At 37.8% G+C, this 20,645-nt stretch overlaps 1 protein-coding gene across 5 annotated transcripts in view; it reads left to right on the top strand.

Annotated features, from left to right (window-relative positions):
• Positions 1 to 12,459, top strand: part of CPED1 (cadherin like and PC-esterase domain containing 1) — a 268,972-nt gene extending 256,513 nt beyond the window's left edge. For all 5 annotated transcript variants that reach the window (XM_040472137.1, XM_040472138.1, XM_040472136.1 and 2 more), the window contains one exon: positions 10,871 to 12,459. In XM_040472137.1, coding sequence (XP_040328071.1) covers positions 10,871 to 11,083 — 213 coding nt within the window. In that variant the 3' untranslated portion in view covers positions 11,084 to 12,459. The remainder of the gene's footprint in view (positions 1 to 10,870) is intronic.
• Positions 12,460 to 20,645: the final 8,186 nt, after the last annotated feature.

Here is a 20,645-nt window from a genome sequence, read left to right as displayed (position 1 = left end):
GTGTTTCTCTTCATGGGCAGAAATGGAATTTTGTTTTCCCAACATTTATGCAGAACAACAAACAGGATCCAGGTAGTTTTTTCCCAAGAGTGGTTTTGGATGGTGCTGTTAGTTATGTGGCAAACATCTAGTGTGAACAAGCTAAAACCTGGGAAGGATACAAAAATATTATCAGCCCAAACCTGGCTGCAGGAGGGGCAAAACCACAATGGTTACGTGATTATTAATTAGTCTAATCAGCTGTACAGACCTTATATGATATCTCTGTTTTCTGGCAGATGTAGCTACACCTCTTGCCTCAGTTCTCCCCCCCACCCGCAAAAAAAAAAAAAAAAAAAAAAAAAAATCCCTCTGATCACTACCCAGCTCTAATACCACTAGGTTTCCTTTCATTCTGGAACCATGGAAAGAAAAGATTGTTAGTTCTTTGTGAGAGATGGTTTCCTATTACTATTTAATCTTCATCTTATACTCTTGATTATTTAAGTTTAATTATGTAAACAAAAGCTTATCTGGCCTAGAAAAGTTTTCCTTCTGTGTTATGGGCTTAAAGTTTTTCCCTTTCTCCCTCAAACTTTAAAAAGTTGTCATAAACACAATGAAGAAAAAAGCCTTTAAATTCATTTATCCAGAATTGTGGTAATGACTTTTGGAGAAAAAAGAACAACTGATTCAAATAGAGTTAGTGTGGATAGCAGATCTCAGAATTTATCAGCATGGCTATTTTTTTTTTATTTTAACGTTTATTTATTTTTGAGACAGAGAGAGAGCATGAACAGGGGAGGGGCAGAGAGAGAGGGAGACACAGAATCTGAAACAGGCTCCAGGCTCTGAGCGGTCAGCACAGAGCCCGACGCGGGGCTCGAACTCACGGACCGTGAGATCATGACCTGAGCCGAAGTCGGATGCTTAACTGACCGAGCCACCCAGGTGCCCCTCAGCATGGCTATTTTTAATAAATTAGCAATGGCAGTTTAATTCAACAAAATTTTGTGTCTGTGTGAGCTGTACTAACTACTATAAAATGAGCTAGGAGAACATTTTTTAGGGTCTCCTTGAGTATCTCAAACTCAACATATCCCCAAAGAGAGAAGTATAATAGTCCCTTTAAACTTTCTTCTCTAGAAGGCCTGGATTTTCTTTATTGCACTCTCATTTACAAACTAGTATCATTCTTGACTCCTTCTTATCTTTCCCCAGCCCACAACAACCTCTGACCAGCTACTTACCAAGTCTTTACCTACTAAATATTCTGCTGAACCTTTCTCCATACTCTGTTCCTGTTGCCTCAACCTTGTTTATTCTTTTATTTAATTTGTTTGTGAGTCCAGTTCTTTAGCTAAATGGTAGTGATGCAAACATAAATAACAAACATTCTCTTCCCTCAAGACAGTGTAGTCAGGGGATCAGGCATAAAAGCCCATATTATGAAACAATATGTTAAGTAGCATGTTATACATACAAATAGGATATTGTGATAACACCAAGAAAGGGCACTTAACCCAATCTGAAGATTGAGTGAACCTCCTCTTGAAAATTGTCCAAGTTGATTGTCAAAGGATGAGTAGTCAGGCTAATAGGGTGATGGCAGAAAGGAGGCCATTCAACCCCATGGGACAATGTAAACCACATTAGCTTTGAAATAACTTGATGTTCTCAGGAAATCACAGGCAATTCTGTATATTGTAGAACATCGACTATAATAGGGTCCTGGGAAAAGTGGGCTAAGGCCAGATCATAGTTAAGAGCTTAGACTGTATCCTATAGGTAGTGGAGAGCCAATGAAAGGTTTTATAGAGAAATGAGATGGTCACATATTTGTTTCAAATAGGTAAGTCTGATAACATCAAGGGGGACAGAGTGAAAGAGGACAGAGTCTGGGAGAGAAGTTAGGAGACTTTTTCAGAAGTCAGGTGAGAGATGACAAAAGCTCGCCCAAATCAGGACAGAGACTGCAAGCATAAGAGAGAAGGAGAATACAAGCCCTATTTTAAAAATAAAACCTGTAGATCTTATCTGCAGCATGAGGGAGTAGAAAGACTCAAAGACGATTCCTAACTTGGATGATGGATTAGAGCTGAACCAGCAACTGAGTCAGAGAATGACAGAAGGTACAAGCTCAGGGAAAAGATGATGAATTCAGTTTTGAACATGTTATGTTTGAGATGCCTGTAGGACATCCAGGTGGAGATCTCTTACAGGCAGTTGGCTATACAAGTCTGAAGCTTGAGGTGCAGGGTGGGGCTGGAGATAAAAAGTTGGACGTCATCAAAAAACAGAACAGTTGAAACAATGAAAATAGATCATCCAGAAAAAGTGAGTAGAGTAAGAGGAACTGAGGATAGAACTCTTGGAGACACCAATATTTAAGCAAAGTTTGGAGAAATAGGAACATTTGAATTTAGAAAATAAACTGATAGAGGAAAACTCTTAGTAGAGTGTGGTGCAACGAAAAGTCAAAAAGTGAAAATTTGTAGAGATCGAAATAGCATTAATGTTGTCAAATGTAATGGATAGATTTATTAAGATAAGGATTTTTAAATAGTCATGGATTTGGCATTGAGAAGGTCTTTTCTGATCACTTTAAGAGAAATTTCAGTAATTTCAGCCTCGGTGGCTCAGTCGGTTAAGTGTCCAACTTCGACTCAGGTCATGATCACATGGTTTGTGGTTTCGATCCCCACATTGGGCTCTGTGCTGACAGCTCAGAGCCTGGACCATACTTCAGATTCTCTGTCTCTGTCTCTCCGCCCCTCCCACACTTGACTCTATTTCTCTCTCAAAAATAAATAAACATTAAAAAAAAAAATAGTGATTGCAGTAAAGGGGCTCCTGAGTGGCTCAGTCAGTTAAGCATCCATCTTTGGCTCAGATAGTGATCTCACAGTTCATGAGTTCAAGCCCTTTGTCAGGCTCTGGGCTGACAGCTCAGAGCCTGGAGGCTCCTTCAAATTCTGTGTCTCCCTTTCTCTCTCTCTGCCCCTCTCCACTTGTGCGCTCTCTCTCAAAAATAAATAAACTTTTTTTTTTAAAGAGCAGTTTCAATACAATTTTAGGGGCACAAATAAGACTACAATAGATTGAGGAGGTATAAGAAATGAGAAAAGGAGACTGGAAAGCCTTTCAATAAGTGAAAATAAGAAAAAGGTGGGGCACTCGGTTGAATGTCCAACTGTCCAACTCTTGATTTCAGCTCTGTCATGATCCCAGGGTTGTGGAGTCTGCTTAAGATTCTCTCTCTCCCTCTCTCTTTTCCTCTCTCTATCCCCCCCTCTCTCTTGAAGGAAGGAAGGAAGGAAGGAAGGAAGGAAGGAAGGAAGGAAGGAAAGAAGTAAGAAAAAAGAAAGAAAGAAATGGGGAAAGATACTGGACTTAGACAAAGTAGTCTAGGGTAGGAGGAACTGCTTTTCATGTTTATGGGCAGAAAGAAAATAATCTCTACCACAGAATACATCAAGAATACAAGAGGGCATAGGAGGAAGGCCCCTGATAATGTGGGGGGAGGATCAAGTCAAGGACACTGTAAATAGTTGGCCGGGTGCTGCTAAATGAACAAGGTTGGCTGGAGGGCCTCTTCTTCTCTATGATGTATTTGCCCTAGACTTTTGCAATATTTTCATCTTAGAACCTTCACTTTCAACTACTCAAATTCATCCTTTGTATCCCCACCAGGATGTGTCTATAGTTCCAACCCAATGTTGTCATTCAAAACCTTTCGGTGGCCCTGTAACTAAAGAGGAATCACATGAGCTTTCACTGCCTACCATTCCTAAACCCCTTTTGGGGGAAAGCGACTCTAGACAGTTTATTCCGTGTAAAATAATTTGTGCTCATTCCATCATCTGCAAGTGAATTCTAGCTTTTTCCACTGGATGATTAGATTAGAAATCAGTGCCTGCTGAAAATGAATTCCTTAGCCCTAAGGGAGCCCAGTCTTTCCTGGGATGGTTTGCTACAAAATCCTGTTCTGGAAGGAGCATCCTCTATTGAATGGTGGTAACAGCAATTACATCAGGGTCTCTCTCTTAAAAAGGATAATTAAATAAAAGATGAACGAAGAGCGCCAGTCACTCTATGTGAACTAGTGTTATGACCCCATGAGTCAGCTGTACATGCCAACGTCTGCAGTACTAGAACCTAGAATGTCAGTATGCCTAAGAAAGAGGTGTTGACCCATAACTATTTCTTGTTTTTTGCAGTAAACCCTCATTTTGGGGGGATAGTGCCAACCGTTAAAAGTCAAGCTAAGATGGGCTCTGCACTACCTTGATTAGCATTTTCTACTTTATGTTTTGATGCTCTACCCAAGTAAAAACAGGATCTGTGGTTTGGGGAATTCTGTGTACTCCTCCACTGTAAAGATTCTCAAATAATATTAGTATTTTAAATGATCCAAAAAGCCGTTACAGCAAAGAAGCTATTTAACTTAGTTTGACCCAGTTTTCCCCAAACATTTTTGACCACAGAACCACTTTTCTTTTTTTAATAACACTGTTAACACCTCACTAAGCACACTTTGGAAAAACTAGCGTACAGAAGAAGGTCAAAAATCATGCATGGAGTACAGATTAAATGTGGCAGAATGACCGCAAGCATTTATCTTCTCTTCCACTTGAAACTCCACCAAAAGACTTTAAAGACATAAAGCTATTCACCTCCCTCCCCCCAAAAAGACAGAATAAGAAATAACTCATAAGAGATAAGAAATCCGAATTCATTTTAAGAAGTTTAACTTAGCCTACAAAAGAGGTTACAGTGGAAAATGAGAGAGAGGAGAGATACCAACTAGAGAGGAAGGCACACTTGCCCGCAGAGCCTCTGGTTGACCCAGACTTGAACGAGCCCAGAGCAGAAGAAGGCGGGGCTGAGACACGGGTCAATCTGTAGGCAAAACTGGTGGACCCCGAATCCCTCACCCCACCCCACCCCGTGGCTGTCCATATATACCTCCATATATACGATTTATTTTAAAATTGAACATCAGAGATGGACTCAGAAACACGGGTATGGAAAAGAACAAATTAATCTAGAGGCTGAACTCGGAAAAATGCACGTACAAGTTGGCACCTGAAGGGTAGAGCCCCTAAACTTCCCCCCAAACCGTCCAAAATACCAGCAGACAGGCGCGCACCGCCTCACGCAAGGGGCTAGAGGACTCTTCTGACAAGAAACGGAGGGGCCCAATCGAAGATCTTTCAAAAGCCACAGTTGTGCTCAGCGGATCCCTACGGTGAAGTCGGCAGTTTGAATGTTGGTCCACACGAATTGGTTCTAAGTAACATTTTCTTGCTTAAATAAAGCTTCTCAGCTCAAGAGAGATCGATGGAAACAAATACCTGCAAGTTAAGGTCAAAATAGATTCCAAGACCCAAGATGTACATCTAAACAGAGCAAGGTTGGAACTTAGGTTGTAATAATTACACTAATGAAAGTCTTTTATATTATATCAAGAATTCAGTGACATGAATATTCAGCCACTTAGGAAATTGAGTTTAAAATGGAAATTAGTCTCTGGAGAGCTGCAGAGGAGTACAAGATAGAACCAACAGTTTAACATTAAATTGGTAAGCTGCTGGTCTATGCCTCCTTATAATCAGTCTGCTCACCTCAGAGCAGAATTTGTTCCCAGAGCCAGAAACTGAGGTCTGCCTAAGGAGCAGGAGTTAAAAAGCAGCTGTCAGAGTAAGAAGGACTGGAGATTTGGAGGTAGGGGGGAGAGACTGAGACACTGCAAATCTGGAAACACCAAAAACAAAAAACAATTCCTCATTCCTAAAGAAAACTTTAGTCTTGCCCTCTAATCCTCAGCATTTTTGACCCATTCAGAAGTTGGACTGCCTTCAATCAAAACATACTTATTTCATGTGGCCATGATTCAATATTGGGGGGGGGGTGAAAAAAATTATTATTATCTGTAAAAATTGTACGATTTCCTGAAATGGAACCATGAATTATAAGGACTGGCTTGTAGCTATTGTTTGTTGCTTTATTTTTATTCCATTTCTGTGAATTCTTGGGCTACTTTTTTCAGCTGGTCATAAATTTGGTGACTGGATCTTGGATTGAATGTCATGGCTGCAGAATGACTATACCAAATAAAAAGTACTTCAATAGTATACATTTGTTTTAAAAGACCACATTAGCACATTTTGGTCAAGCTCATGTTTTCCAACCGTGGAAAGCCATTACCCTCATTCTTTATAGCCCATCCCTGTCCGTGAAACACGTTTATAATCAGAACATCCCCCTTAATCCAGTCTAGAGAGATTTTGGAACGCTTGAGCCACTGAAAATTGTTTTCTATTTTGTTCTGTGGATCTGGAACCACATCAGAAGTTCCTTGGGTGTTATTCAGGTTAAGATCAGTTTTAGGAAAGGTATTTGCTTATAATCTGCCTGACACGTTTCCAGTAATTCACCAAGCTTTCCCTTTTTGTAGTAACTTTTCAAAAATTCTAAGTTATTTCAGATGCAGCAGTTAATTGACATGGTAATATACTCATTCTGATTAAAATTTATGTGAAATCAATTTTGAGGGTTGAAATTACATGCATTTAATAGTAAAAGTTGCAACGTTAGTTTTGTTGTGTAAATTTATAACAGTTTTTCATTTGTTTGGGTAGTCTTAAAATAACCATTGGACAAAACCAGTCAAGTTGAAATGTGGCCATTTGTATGCCTTCTAAAATGTGTTTGTGCCCAGGTCTTTAATTACAAAGATATGTAGAAAGATCTACAATCATAAACTGGGAGATCTCTTAGCATATAAGGAACCTATGAAAAAGTAAAACTTACTTCTGCATGCCAAAGCACAGAATTTCAATTCTTGTCACCCTGGGTCACAGAAAATGTGATCATCCACATTTCTATAATATGTTATCATGACAGCAATTGCTTCCAGCACCAAAATTACTCCTAAGTTTCTATAGTTAATATATTACAAATATATTACTGTTTTGAAACAATGTCATCTTTACTTGAAATTCTGTTCTTACATATAACTTAATCTAAATTTGAACATTGTCATGAGAAAGATAATTTTTATTGTCACATTTATACTTGTGATTATAGAACAATGCTGACCAAACAGGTTATCACACTTGCTGAGGGCCAATTGTCCTTCACTATTGCTTCCTAATGTTAAGTGTAATTTGACACAGTAAACTCATAAAAAGAAAATAAACAACAGCAAACACACACACACAAAGCTAAAAACAAAGAGTTACTTTGGAGTATTTTAAAGTGTCAAAAGAGGTGCGCCTGGGTCACTCAGTTGGTTGAACCTCCGACTTCGGCTCAGGTCATGATCTCACGATTTGTGGGTTTGAGCCCCATGTCAGGCTTTGGGCTTTGCACTGACAGCGGCAGAGACTGCTTTGGATTCTCTGTCTTCCTCTCTCTCTCAGCCCCTCCCTTACTCGCGGTCTGTCTCTCAAAGATAAGTAAATGAATATTAAAAATAAGTAAAGTGTCAAAAAAAAAATAAGTGTCAAAAGAATTGTCATTTAACATTCATGTTTAGAGTCATGTAAACGTGTGCCAAATCCCATTACATAATCATAGGTGATACCTCCTTATCCCTCTAGGTACACGTCTCTTTCTCAGTTGGCCAGGTCACGTGTGCCGAAATTTAAAGGAGCATTTGTCAGCATCAAACACTTAGAATTTGTCTCTGGTTGAGACGATCCCTATACAAACACATCTAGAGTCTTTTGTCTTTGGTTCAAGGTCTCTTTCGTGATATTTTCTAATAAGTCACTTTTGTCGTTTACTATCATTATCACTGTGCCCCAGAGGTAACCTACCATTTGTACTGAGAACATCTCTCTTTCAGAGCCACATTCCAGTCGACACTTTAGTTGGATTTTATTTTTTTTTCAATATATGAAATTTATTGTCAAATCGGTTTCCATACAACGCCCAGTGCTCATCCCAGCAGGTGCCCTCCTCAATACCCATCACCCATTGATAGAATATTGATTATTCTATCAATAATTAAGAATATAGAAAAGCTATATAATTTTTAAATATTAACTTTATACCATCTCATTATTTTTTGGTAGATTCCTTTGGGTTCTCAAGGTAAACAATCATATAGCTACAAATAATTCTTTGGTGATTTTCTATAACAAAATATTTTGTAATGTTAAAACTTGCATGCCTGAAATAAATTTTATGTGCTAGTGGCATAGTGCACAATAATTCTGGATTTTTTAAAGACTCCTGGATTCAATTTACAATAGTATTTGAGGGGATTTTTACATCTTTATTTTGACAAATCAAAATTGAAGTAATTCTTTCTTTGTAGGTTTGTCATCTTTCAGGAGTCAGCTTCAAAGTAATACTGGCTTAACCAAAGAATTAGGAAATTTATCGTCTTTGATTATCTCTTGCAAAATAGCTTTCAAAGGAAACCAACTGAATTAAGTGCTATTGGGCCAAGCCCTGGGATAGATGTGTAGGAATCAATCTTGAATAATAGCATGCTGTGACCAGTGGCATTGTGTGAGGCACTAGGCAGGCCCTCAGAAGGTGGAAGAGACTCCATCATCCCATCTTCCTTTCTCAGAGATCACCTTACTGGTTTAAAAATAGAAATACAGGGGCGCCTGGGTGGCGCAGTCGGTTGAGCGTCCGACTTCAGCCAGGTCACGATCTCGTGGTCCGTGAGTTCGAGCCCCGCGTCGGGCTCTGGGCTGATGGCTCGGAGCCTGGAGCCTGTTTCCGATTCTGTGTCTCCCTCTCTCTCTGCCCCTCCCCCATTCATGCTCTGTCTCTCTCTGTCCCAAAAATAAATAAATGTTGAAAAAAAAATTTTAAAAAAAATAAAAATAAAAAAAAATAAAAATAGAAATACATTATCAACCTTCCCATGTGATCTGACAAAATATTGACACTACTCTTGAGGAGAAGCTATAGGCTTCAACAAAGACACTGGACTTAAACATTTTTGTATTATCTCTTTTACAAATCACGTTCAAGATTGCTGTAAGCATCTACACTAGCATTCTCCAACATTTGTAATGCAACATTAAATGCAACCCTGAAATCATACAAAACATTGAGATAACTTTTAAAGAACGATATAACCTTTTGCAATGAGATGTATTTTTAACTGTTTTGCATTTAATTAGCATGTAGATCATCTGGCAATTGCAAAAGCCAGACCTTAAGATAAACTTATACAAACAAAAGTAACCTTATTTTGGCTTCAGAACACTGAAATAATATTTTTTCAAGGTTGAGTGTAATATTTATGCTTAAGTGTTTCCTTAAATAAACTTCCTTAAAAATGTTCACTAATCTTGCTATCATTGAATACACACCTCCTCCAAAACAGAACCTTCAGGAAAACATTGGTGCACCTCCTGGCCTATCATATTTAAAGTTGTAGTATAACTAAACAGGGTGGAAGGAACTGCACATAAGAGAAACTTACAAGCTTGGGACCTGGAATATTAATCAGTGGTTAACTGCAAACTGAGCTCTGAATTACCATCCGTAGGGATTCCTTACCACAACCCACTGATTTCACTGGTCTTCTTAAGAGTCACTTCATCTGAAGGCCTGATCATAAAAAACCAAACCTCCCATAGCTACAGGAAAACAATTCATTTCTTTGGGGTTGGCAGGGTATAATTGGTTTTAAAATGCATGACTATTACATCTTTTCTTCAGAATGGAAATAGCTTCAACATTTTTATGATTATAAAGGAGTGTACATTTGTTGTATTCAAATAAAAAAGCCAAGACTAAAAGTTACAAAGAATACGTTTTTAAATCACCTATAATTCCTCTACCCAAAGATCACTACTGTTAACATTTTGGTTTATATCTTTACAGAATTTCTAGTCCAGTAAATCTTCTAAAAAGGTTCATACTTACTTGCATATAACTAAAAATACCTTATCTTCAAAATAAGCATCTTGTATTTGTTTAAATATTCTGTATTTTTGGAGCTGTTTTCAGTGTATCCTCTTATATGGAATAAAAACATGTGGATCTAAATTATTATATAGCACTTAAAGGAATTTTAAAACTCCATGTGAGCCAGTGTTACCTTCATTAGTCACCAATAATATATAGTTTATGTATCCATATTGACCAGAAATAATGTCTTGTTATTGCATTATTAATCACTCATAAATTGAATGACTGGAGGTGGGGAAGCAGAGATGGGGAGGAAATTTTTGTTATATATCTTTTTATGCTATATAAATGCTTTGTAATTCTGCCTATTCAAAAAATTTTAAGATAAATATATTTACATATGTACAAACAAATATAAGTTATTAGCTTAATATGGCATAGCCTGCTTCTACAAATTCCATAACTTACTAAGTACCCAGAAAAAAATGAAACCACTAATTGTAACAGCATCAGCTTATGGTTGTGCAATGGAAAAGTATTTTTCTTTTCTCCACAAATAGCTTTAATTTCCATTCTATAAAGGGATGCCATGACAGGTTTAGAGTACCATGTTTGATTCACTGACCCAGCACAGGCACCTCAGTGTCTTTTCCATATGTTAGCATTTGGCCTAAGTACACACACACACACACACACACACACACACACACAGGCAACAGTGTGGTATAGAAACCATCTGAAACTATCCCTCAGATGCATTGGAACCAACTGTCCTGAGGTAAGAAAAATGGCAGAAATTCTAATTCCAACCTTAGGGGGTTTTTTGACAGGTAAGTTACTCTGGCTCTTGGTTATGTAGATCATATTTATCACTTTTAGGCAACATCTCTGTGATAAAGATGCCGCTCAAGTTTGTGAGTTAGTTATACTAATCTACGCAGGGCTTGAATCTCCTTGATTTTGACTTTTTTTTTTTTTTTTTTTTGCTCTTTATTTGCAGGTAGTGAAGTCAAAATTATCCAAAGAATATCACTTTATCAGAATGAAACAATCAAGAAATCATATTGTGGGAAGATATTTCAGCAATCAAAGCAAACGACAACGAGACTCTGTAACAAATTCTCAATCACCATATCATGTCAGAGGTCCAGTTAATCAGGTTTGCTCTGAAATCCTTCTCAGCAGGATGTGTGCAAGTAAAAGGACTGTGTAGACTCCCTGCAGGAGGACTGAACTTGGAATTGGAAGCAAGCCACTCACCTGGACGTGGTCTAAGAACCAAATCCTACACATCACGGGTATCTTGGATTGACCACACACTCATGCATGCTGGCACACACATATACACCAATGCACACATGGCTTAAAAAAAAGTAATAATAACACTTTTCTTCCTACAGCTTTATAAGGTCAATATATGCACTTGACAATCACTTGGTTTCAAGGGGAAAGCTAGAGCTTGAAAAAGGTTACTTGAAGTATAATCATAAATTGGAACCACTGTGGGCTAGGTATTGCATGATGATAATAAGGAGAAATATAGACACTTGAATTATGTGGACAAAAAGGATAATGCTCTTGAGTATTGTGTTATCTTCTCTATCGGTACATTAATACTGAAGAGGGGAAAAAAGCAGTTACATTCCATTTGCAAGTAGGGATTGTGCTTGTGTTTTTTACCAGGAGAAAGAGTGATGTGTACGATAGCTTAGACTTTGTAATCTAACGCTTAGGAAAAACATTTCTTCCTATACTTTTTAAATTTTACAATTGAAAGGAAAAGAACAGGAATGCCACACAGGGAATTCGGAGGGATTCTAGGAGAGACATAGGAAGTGTAGTAATTTACAGTTAAAACACCAATGGATTTAACTTTGCACTCTTTGTACTTTTCAGTAACATTCCCTCCTATCCTGTCTGTGAACTTGGATGGGTAATTGCAGTCTAAGTTGATAAAAAATGTAATGTTAAAGTGAGAAACAAAATGTAGTTCCTCATGTATTACTTTAATATGTTTTATTGATGATACTACTTAAGAAAGCTTTTGTTTGCTGTTAGAGGCCTATGTAATTTAAGGTTACGTTTTATGTAAATATTTTCAAAGGATTAGGCATTTGCATAGGCATTTATTTTCATAAAGCATTTGTATACGTCCACAAATACCATGTTATTGGTAACTATATTTTGATTTTTCTAATCCAAATTGAGAGTAGGAATAAAAATATTTTTTTATTAAAACTGTGGCATACATATATAAAACATACCTAGTTCTAGTATTGAGAACTTTCTCTTCTATATTTTAATTTCAAAATAGTGAATTTCTTTATTTTACGTGTTTTGTTGTAAGCTATCCCACAGTTACAATTGTGTTTTAAAGGATTATTTTTCCTTTGGGGAAAAAATAAAGCTGAGAGTGTTATTCAATACATGTCTGAAATTAACAACTGTACAAATACCTCAATTTCATTACCATACAAAAAAAGAGAGACTATTTTGATTGATCAGTTCCTTGGTATGAATATCCACCTCTTTAAATACTCTATTTTTATATATATTTTTATATAAAAGTAAACATGAATTTATATTTAACTGTCTTAAGTTATATTTAAGCACAACTATCACTTGATATAAACAATACATATCTGCCTCTGACAGATGATAGATTTTTTTAAGTGGTACAGAATTAACCTTTAAAATGAAAGATTTGGGGGCACCTGGGTAGCTCAGTCGGTCAAGTGTCTGGCTTCAGCTCGGGTCATGATCTCACTGCTCGTGGGTTCGAGCCCTGCGTCCGGCTCTGTGCTGACAGCTCAGAGCTTGGAGCCTGCTTCCGATTCTGTCTCTGTCTCTCTCTGCTCCTCCCCTGCTCGCTCTCTGTCTCTGTCTCTCTCTCTCTCAAATATAAAATAAAACAAAAAAAATTAAATGAAAGATTTTTCTAATATCTGCAACTATATGCAGACACTATTTTTAGGTTTTTGACTATTTTTTAGTGATATAAAATGTTGCCAATTCATGCAGCCTCTCATCATGTTTTAATGTATTATATGCTCTATAATAGGTTTATAGTCAGGGGTGTTTCTTGTAATTTACTGTCAACCTAACTATAATAACCATCTGACTGAGGTTAGTCCTGCATTTACCTCTTCACCATTGAAATAATAATAGATTTTAGAAACAAGTGTAACAATACTATTAATAAATATCTACTAGTAATAGTCTGTGTTCAAAGAGTATCTTTCATTTTCATTTTTACTGGAGGTATACAACCATAGAGTGATTACTTGGCAAAGATATTATCATACACATTCAACTATTTGAATGTGGTTTAATAGGATAACTGTCTAGTTCCTTCCAATCCTGATATCCTCTGAATTTTGATCAGATGAACTCCCTGCTGTCCAACAACCAAAACTTTTGAACACAGTGCAGTGAAGTGTTTTTTTTTTTTTTTTTTAAAGATAAGGCCCTGAAATGCTAGGATTATTTTCTTTACTCCTTAATTGAAAAAACATTTTATTTTACTTTGGGGAAATAGGTGTGTGTATGTGTGTGTGTGTGTGCATGTGTATTTGTATGTGCTTATCAAGTTCATCATTTGAGAAAAAAAAGAATAGGTATTTAAACAAATTTTTAGATGTAAAAGTTTAAGGAAGTGTATTATTTTTGGTAAGAACTGATTAGTATCCAATCTAAACTGAACTAAAGAAAACATTTATAATATTAAAAGGCAAGAATAACTGCATAAGCATGTCCAAGCATCACTGTTGACATTGTGTGTGTGTGTGTGTGTGTGCATTTGAGAGCACAGTGAGCTATTTGCAAGCCATCCAGGTAAGTTAATAGGATCCTGTAGGGACATATGAAAAAGAAAGGCTCCCCATTCCCTGCCAGTTGGGCTTACCCTTGGGTCATCTGATCTTCCTCCTTTTAGTTACCCCTGTGCTTAGCAGTCATCTCTACAAAACAATAATTTCCACTTAGAAAGTGTTGGAATAAATCACCGATTTTTGAAATGGAAATAGTTCTGGTAATGTTTATGAGGAAAACATAATGCTATTGTGTATTTGAAGTTTCTTCTTTCAGTTCCATTTCACTGAAGGATTCCAAGAAGAAAAACAGAAACTGATCAAAAAAATATGTAACCCACTAAAAGTTATTTCAAAGCGGTAATACGTTGGCATGGTCCGGAGACGGGGGTCTAATACAGTAATAGGGCTAAGAGCTTAGAGAGGCGGTCAGCGTTAGGATCTTATCAATTATCATCTTATGGGTCCTTAAGTTGAGCAAAGACTTAAAGAATCATCGGTATCTAAAATTTTTCCCTGTGAATTTTCCACCTTGCAAAAAGAAAAATGTTATCAAAATCAGTGGCTAGGTTTATTGTATTTAAAATGAACAAACATAAATTTGAGTAAGCTCAGGGCTGATAACTCCAAAAAATATATATTCAATTGCAAAATGAATCTACAGCAGATTCTGAGTATTTTGACTCAGTCAAGGAGTCCTTTCTCTGCAAATACTACAGTAGTTTGTTTTTTTTTAAATGTGTGTTTTAGTTCAATTGATTTTGATTGCTGTTGGAAACTAAGGCATTTTGATAGATCACTTTGACTTAAGGGGATGAACCAGAAGTTGTCAGAAAACCCAAAGACCTACTAAAGACAGCAGGTTAGTGCCAGGACTTCCAAACTAGACTTTCAATTTGGCAAGGCTTCCAAGGTTTCAAACTGTCGAGGAACCTTTTATCATGTTTTTATTGCTGTAGTAACTGCTATTATCAACTTCCATATTTTTTTTATGATTCAGTCACCTGGTGTAGGGGGCTGTGGATCTCATTTTTTCTAACTGATAACAGACCATGCAGTCCTCCTAAAATGGGGCTCCATTTGTTTTCTTTATGTTCGCTGAAATATAAAGAATTTGTTTTATGGCTCTATTAAATGTCGGATCACTATGTTCTAACACACACAATACACAATCAAAACACTAATGCTTAAACTTCTCAAGAATACTTACAACTTGTAAGTATATCTGCAATGTAAATGAAGATAATTACTTAAACCCAACTAATAGGAAGAACAAAATTAAACAGTTGCTTTTAGAGAAAACACTACAAGGCCACCATATTTAGGTAGATTAAATTTGAATTTGATTTATGCTGAGGGGCTGGTTATGAGGAGACAAGTTATATATCTAACCAAGACATTTTTCTCAGGATAGCAATATATTGTTATTTTTATTACATGAAAAGGTAATTCTTATAAAATTTATTTAAATGTTTTGATATTTTAAAAAGCAAAGAAATTATAATTGGTTATTTGTACATCAGAATTCAGAAATAACATGGTCTCATATATATATATATATATATATATATATACATATATATATGATGTATTCAATTGATTTTCAACTGTTTAGTAAAAAATTTCCTTATTTTATGGTTGGCTGGTGAAATACATCAATTTGATGCAGGTTTTAGTGGTAGGCTAAATGATATAATGATGATGGTATATGACTTATTTATATATTTTGTTCAATTGTATTTCCATTTTTTCCCTATAATAAAATCTGTTCAAAATGTGTAGATTTGAAATCTCGGCATATGGCATCAAGGTCAACATTTTAATATTCTTCACACTCTATGATATGAGTTTCTATTTGGTCTATAATTTGTATGCTTTTGAAAATAAATCATAAATTTGAATATTAGAAAAAAAGTTCAGACCATTAAAGTAAAAAGGGCATATGTTGTAACATCTAACCAATTGTATACCCACTTAAAAGATAAGAGGTGTCTGGTCCTCAGGAGATCTTACATTAATAGTTGGAATTGAGAATTCTTGACATCTGTCTGCAGTGAATACATTTAGTTGAGAGGATGCTACAAATGCCCACATGGAAGCAAACGTGGCTTAAGTGAATCCAGTCAGCCCATCGCAATCTGAACAGATGGAAAGGAGAGTCCCCAGTATAAGCTTTCCTCTCCCACTGGGTTCTAGGACAGATAGAGGTGATGAGCCCCTTCTCCAGCTGCCTTTGACGGACCTCGCCCATCTCCTCAAACCTCTTCCTAATACACAAGTCCTCATTTCTAAGTAAAAAATAAATAATAATTTTCAAACTTCAGGGGACCAAAATAGCAGCTGAATGTGCGTTTAATGATACTTTCTTATTTACAATCTGGAAAAATAGAAAATGACTTCTAACCTTCAATACAGCATATCCCCTGGAGAACTTGAAATAGCAATTCATTTTTCAGCCATGGAATCATTCACTCACCATGACATTTCCTGCTTGTCTTTACCTTTGTCTTTGGGGTGGAACTTATGCAGTGTTTCCTGTGTGCATTTAATATGTGTACATGTGTAATATGTGTACAAGATACACTTTTAAACTTACATTTTTTATGTTTTCCTCCTCGCCTTAATTACGTGTAACATGAAGCTTATGTTTTAATGGGAATGAGCTCTCCAGTTTTACGGTATCATAAAAAGTTTTATAAGCCTTTTGTTAAAAATCAGTGCCTATGTCATTGGCAGGGCATGAAATTATTTGCAGCTACTTCTTCTACTTATAAGATAAAATTCGATCTGATTTTAGGAATAGTACAGGGGGGAATTGAAACCATGCCTTTGTAGACTAAAATGAGTATAGTCATCAAATGGCATAAATTTGGGTTCAACAGTTTCCGCCTCATGTGCACACCCCCTGGGGAAAACCTGGTGTCTGTTCATACTTGTCTCTAAAGAGTCCCCATTTCAATGCTCACGTTAGCTATGCAAAATCAATGGCATGTTTATAAAAGGGTGTGGATCCAACCCTTAGCACAAGTTATTCCTGCCAAGAACAGGAACCATTTCAACAGGATGGAGCTCCAGGACCATGTTATTGGTAAACATCTGGAACTCTCTCTTGGCCACCTATCGTATAAATAAATTAATATTTTCCTTGAATTATTTATGGACATGAAGATGAGACTGATAGGGACACTGCATCTCTGGTTCCTATTTCCCAGAAGAATGGGCGGCCTCAAGTGGGCGATTGGCCTAAGTGGTATTTTTCGGTTTCCTGAGGTCACCAGAAGTCTTTGAAGTACTGAGTTTCTGGAAGCCAATTTCTCTTCTGATGGAAGCCTCCCTGGGCACTATCTTCAGCAAACTGTTATCAAATGCAGTGAAAATAAATGCCTTTGCCTCACTAACTTGTTATGCTGCCTCTGCAGACATGAAAGCCAAATCTGTGGGGCCAAAACCAAGCCTTCCTTCACTTGTGTCTGGGCAGAGTGTATTGGTAAGGGACTCAGAAATGGGAATTCTGGATTGTTTTAAACAAAACTCACAATGAATAAACATACATATGCACCTATATGTGTCAATACATGTGTTTCTGCACACACACACAAAATGTAATAAATAATAGAGAAGTACTAAATAATTGTTAGATTCATTGCATTCATTTCTTTAAAACATGCCTCTTCTTTTTAAATTTATAGTAGCTTGTAAAACCTTTCGAATAACAGGTTCTCTGTCTCTGGATGCCTTAACCGGGTGCTCGTCTGGACATGTGGGGAATGTGGTGGAGGCCTCTGCCAAGCCAGGAGCCAGGAGCTAGAAGAAGTGTCTGCTAGATGTTTCTCTTAGGAGGTGACAGGTGACCCAACTGCCAGGAATCATCAGAATGGGAAGATGCTAGGAAAGTTTCAACTGCAGAGTCATGAGGATTCCAGCTACTAAATCTATAAGGAGAATGTGCAGAAAGAAGGCCTGGGCAGCTCTGCACCCTGCTAAAAATGGGTCAATAGAGCTCTCTTGTGGGACTTACTCTTGGTAGGGATTCCTGTCGTGCACTCGGCCTCTTCGCCCACCTCCCCACCTCCAAGCTTTCCTGGGTAGCTCTGATCTCAAAGGGCTTTCCCCTCGGCCAATGCAGACTTGAGTGAAGAGTGAGAAGGCATCAATGGTAACGGAACCCTGTAAGCTGTGACAGAGTCACCGCTGGGTGGGATGCCTTGGCAAGATGGCGGTTCCGTAGCTCATAAAGTTAAACCATCACTGCCTTCCCCCAAGTCTGAATTTTTACTCAGCCTTCACCTCCTTGACTGGATTTTTTCCCCCTTTTTGTTATTTCCACAGCCTCTGTGCCTCTCTTTAATCACCTCTTTCTCTCCACCCCACTAGCCTTAGCCCCTCAAGGCCTAGGATCGAGTCTTAACTCATCTTTCTACATTACAGTCTAACAGAGAGTAGGAGCTCGGCAAATACTTTTCTCCCAATCTCCTTTCTCTGTCTGCCTCTTCTCAGCTTAGATGTCATCTCCTCTAGGAATTTTTCTCGGATCCTCCCCGACACCAAAGTGCCCTTGGCTACTCTACTTACCCCCATGCCAGCCTTTTTCTTTGTTTCATATTTTGAACCCCCTGGAATGTCAAGTCTAGGAGGAAGGGACTTTTTTGTTTGGTTGTTTGTGTTTATTTATTATTTATTTTTAGCTATTTTATTGAGATACAATTTACATACCATAAAATTCACTCATTTAAAGTCTACAGTTCAATGGTTTTTAGTAAATGTACACAGGTTTGCAATCATCACAGTAATCTAATTCTCGAACATTTTTGAAATAAAACAATCACTTTCTACACTTCCCCTCCTCCACCCCAACATTAGGCAACTGCTGATCTGCTTTGTGTTTCTGTAGATTTGCTTATCCTCAACATCTCATATAAATAGGATTATTGGTAGTCTTTTTCGGCTGGCTTCTTTCACTCAGTATTTTAATCTTTGCATTCTCAGTTTGGAAATATATTGCCTAGCAAAAGAAAAGACACTCAATGAATTTTTATACCATGAAGAAATAAATGCACTAGCAAACTTCAACATTTTCTGGAGATAGAAATTGTGCTCAAAATGGAACTTGTCTAGGAGACTCCGAGAAAGCATTGCTTTAGAAATCGCATTATCACTTCCTCAAATCCTCTGTAGCAAGTGCCAGTTGTTTGTTTATTCCCTTTGTGCCTGGAGGACTGAGGCGGGGCCCAGAAAGGTGGCTGGAGGAGGTGGAAACCCAGTAGCCTGCCCGGATTCTGGGGAGGCTGCCTGGTGCTGGGGGAGCCGCTGACACCAGGAGCAGGGCTTGAAGACTCGCAGCCCACACAGATCTGAGGTGCTCCGGACTTCCTCTTTGCTGTACCCCGCTCATTGCTCATCTCAGCAGTTGCCAGTGCTCTCTGCCCTGCCCCTAGCAAACCTGGAAAGGGTGTCACGCCCTGACGCAATGCGCAGGTTTACCCCAAGCCCTCACAAGGGTACTGAGGCTTTAAAAGAGGGCAAATGAAGACATTTTTAGTTGTGAAATTTCCAGACATCAGCAATCCAGAAAAGGGGCTTTTGAAAGAAGCAGGGAGCATCACATAATTTATCCCCAAGGTTCTGCCATCCGCAAGAACAGAGGAGACAGGAGAGAAGCGGTAGTGATGGCCAAGGGCTGTCCACTAACCAGATCCTAGGGTGTGTGGCAAGATATCCACACAGGCCCGGCCCTTCAGGCATGCATACCAATGGGGCATGACTTCTGATCTGTAGAAGCATTCTATTAACTTTCTTTTTCTCCCGTACTATTGTCAAATGCAATAGTAATGTAGCATCAAAAGTCATCATTTTTATGTCATATATCTTCCTATAATTTTATATATAATAAGTGCTTACAGATGCAAATCATGTTTAAATGGAGGGACATAATGGTTAAAAGAAGTACTGGCCATATTGTAGTAATTTTGCAAACAGCTGTTTCAAGTTAACATGTGTGTATTCCCAGTCTTGTGTATATGAGATACAAGTTAATGTCAACAGTACATTAACAATGCAACTGAATTTAATTACAGAACTGAAAATGCTATGGGTAAAGGGATCACATTTTCATTCAAAAGCCTAGGTAGGGAGACATCTGTTTCTGGTGCGTTTCAAATAGGTACTTGCATCCTTTACACTCACTGATTCCATAATTTTTTCGCAACGGCGAGTTAACTAAAAGATTTCCCTGCATATTTTTTCCTAAAACAAGATAGCAGATCTGTTCATCAGCAACTTAATTTTGCAAGTGGTATCATATATGCCTTCTAAATATGAATCTGGGACATGTACAGAGGACTGCAAAACATGAGAAAGATACTCTTACTTTAGCACAAAGCTAGGTCTGGAATTAAGAGCAAAAAGAAAGCTTCCTTGCTTTGTTACCAGATGGCTCCCCCACTGTGTCCACAATTCTTTATTTTACTAGGTTCTTCTGTTTGAAATCATTCAATTAGTGAAATCACTCACGTTAACCTCCAGGGTCTTTTAACATGCTAATATCCTTGGAAAGTTGGAGCTATTAGACATTTGCAGTGTGAGTGACTTTAATCACATTATTTTTCTCCAAACAGCTGGCAAATTCAAAGCACTGGGTAAATAGGAGGATGCAGAATAATTAATTACGAAGGGAACCCTGTTGCAAAGAAGATTCCTCTGGGAGAAGGAGGAACCTGGAGAAGCAGAGGGGCACTGGTTTCCAATGAGCCACTATGACCAAGCACCATGCTGTGCCACATTCACCTCTGCAGGCTGAACTTTAAAATCACGCAACGGCCTTGGAATAGAATGCCTTATTGGAATCACTACAGGAATCTAAATTATTCACCTGGAGAGGTGACTTGACTGGGTTACTCCGATTACCCATTGTTTTGCACTTTACCAATTCGGCTCATTCAGAAGACCTCATAACATTTGTTGTCCCCT

This window comes from Herpailurus yagouaroundi, unplaced genomic scaffold (genome assembly GCF_014898765.1).
Source record: "Herpailurus yagouaroundi ecotype Mexico unplaced genomic scaffold, PumYag 100, whole genome shotgun sequence".
Lineage (NCBI taxonomy): Eukaryota > Metazoa > Chordata > Mammalia > Carnivora > Felidae > Herpailurus > Herpailurus yagouaroundi.
This window is presented reverse-complemented; position numbering and strand designations above follow the sequence as displayed.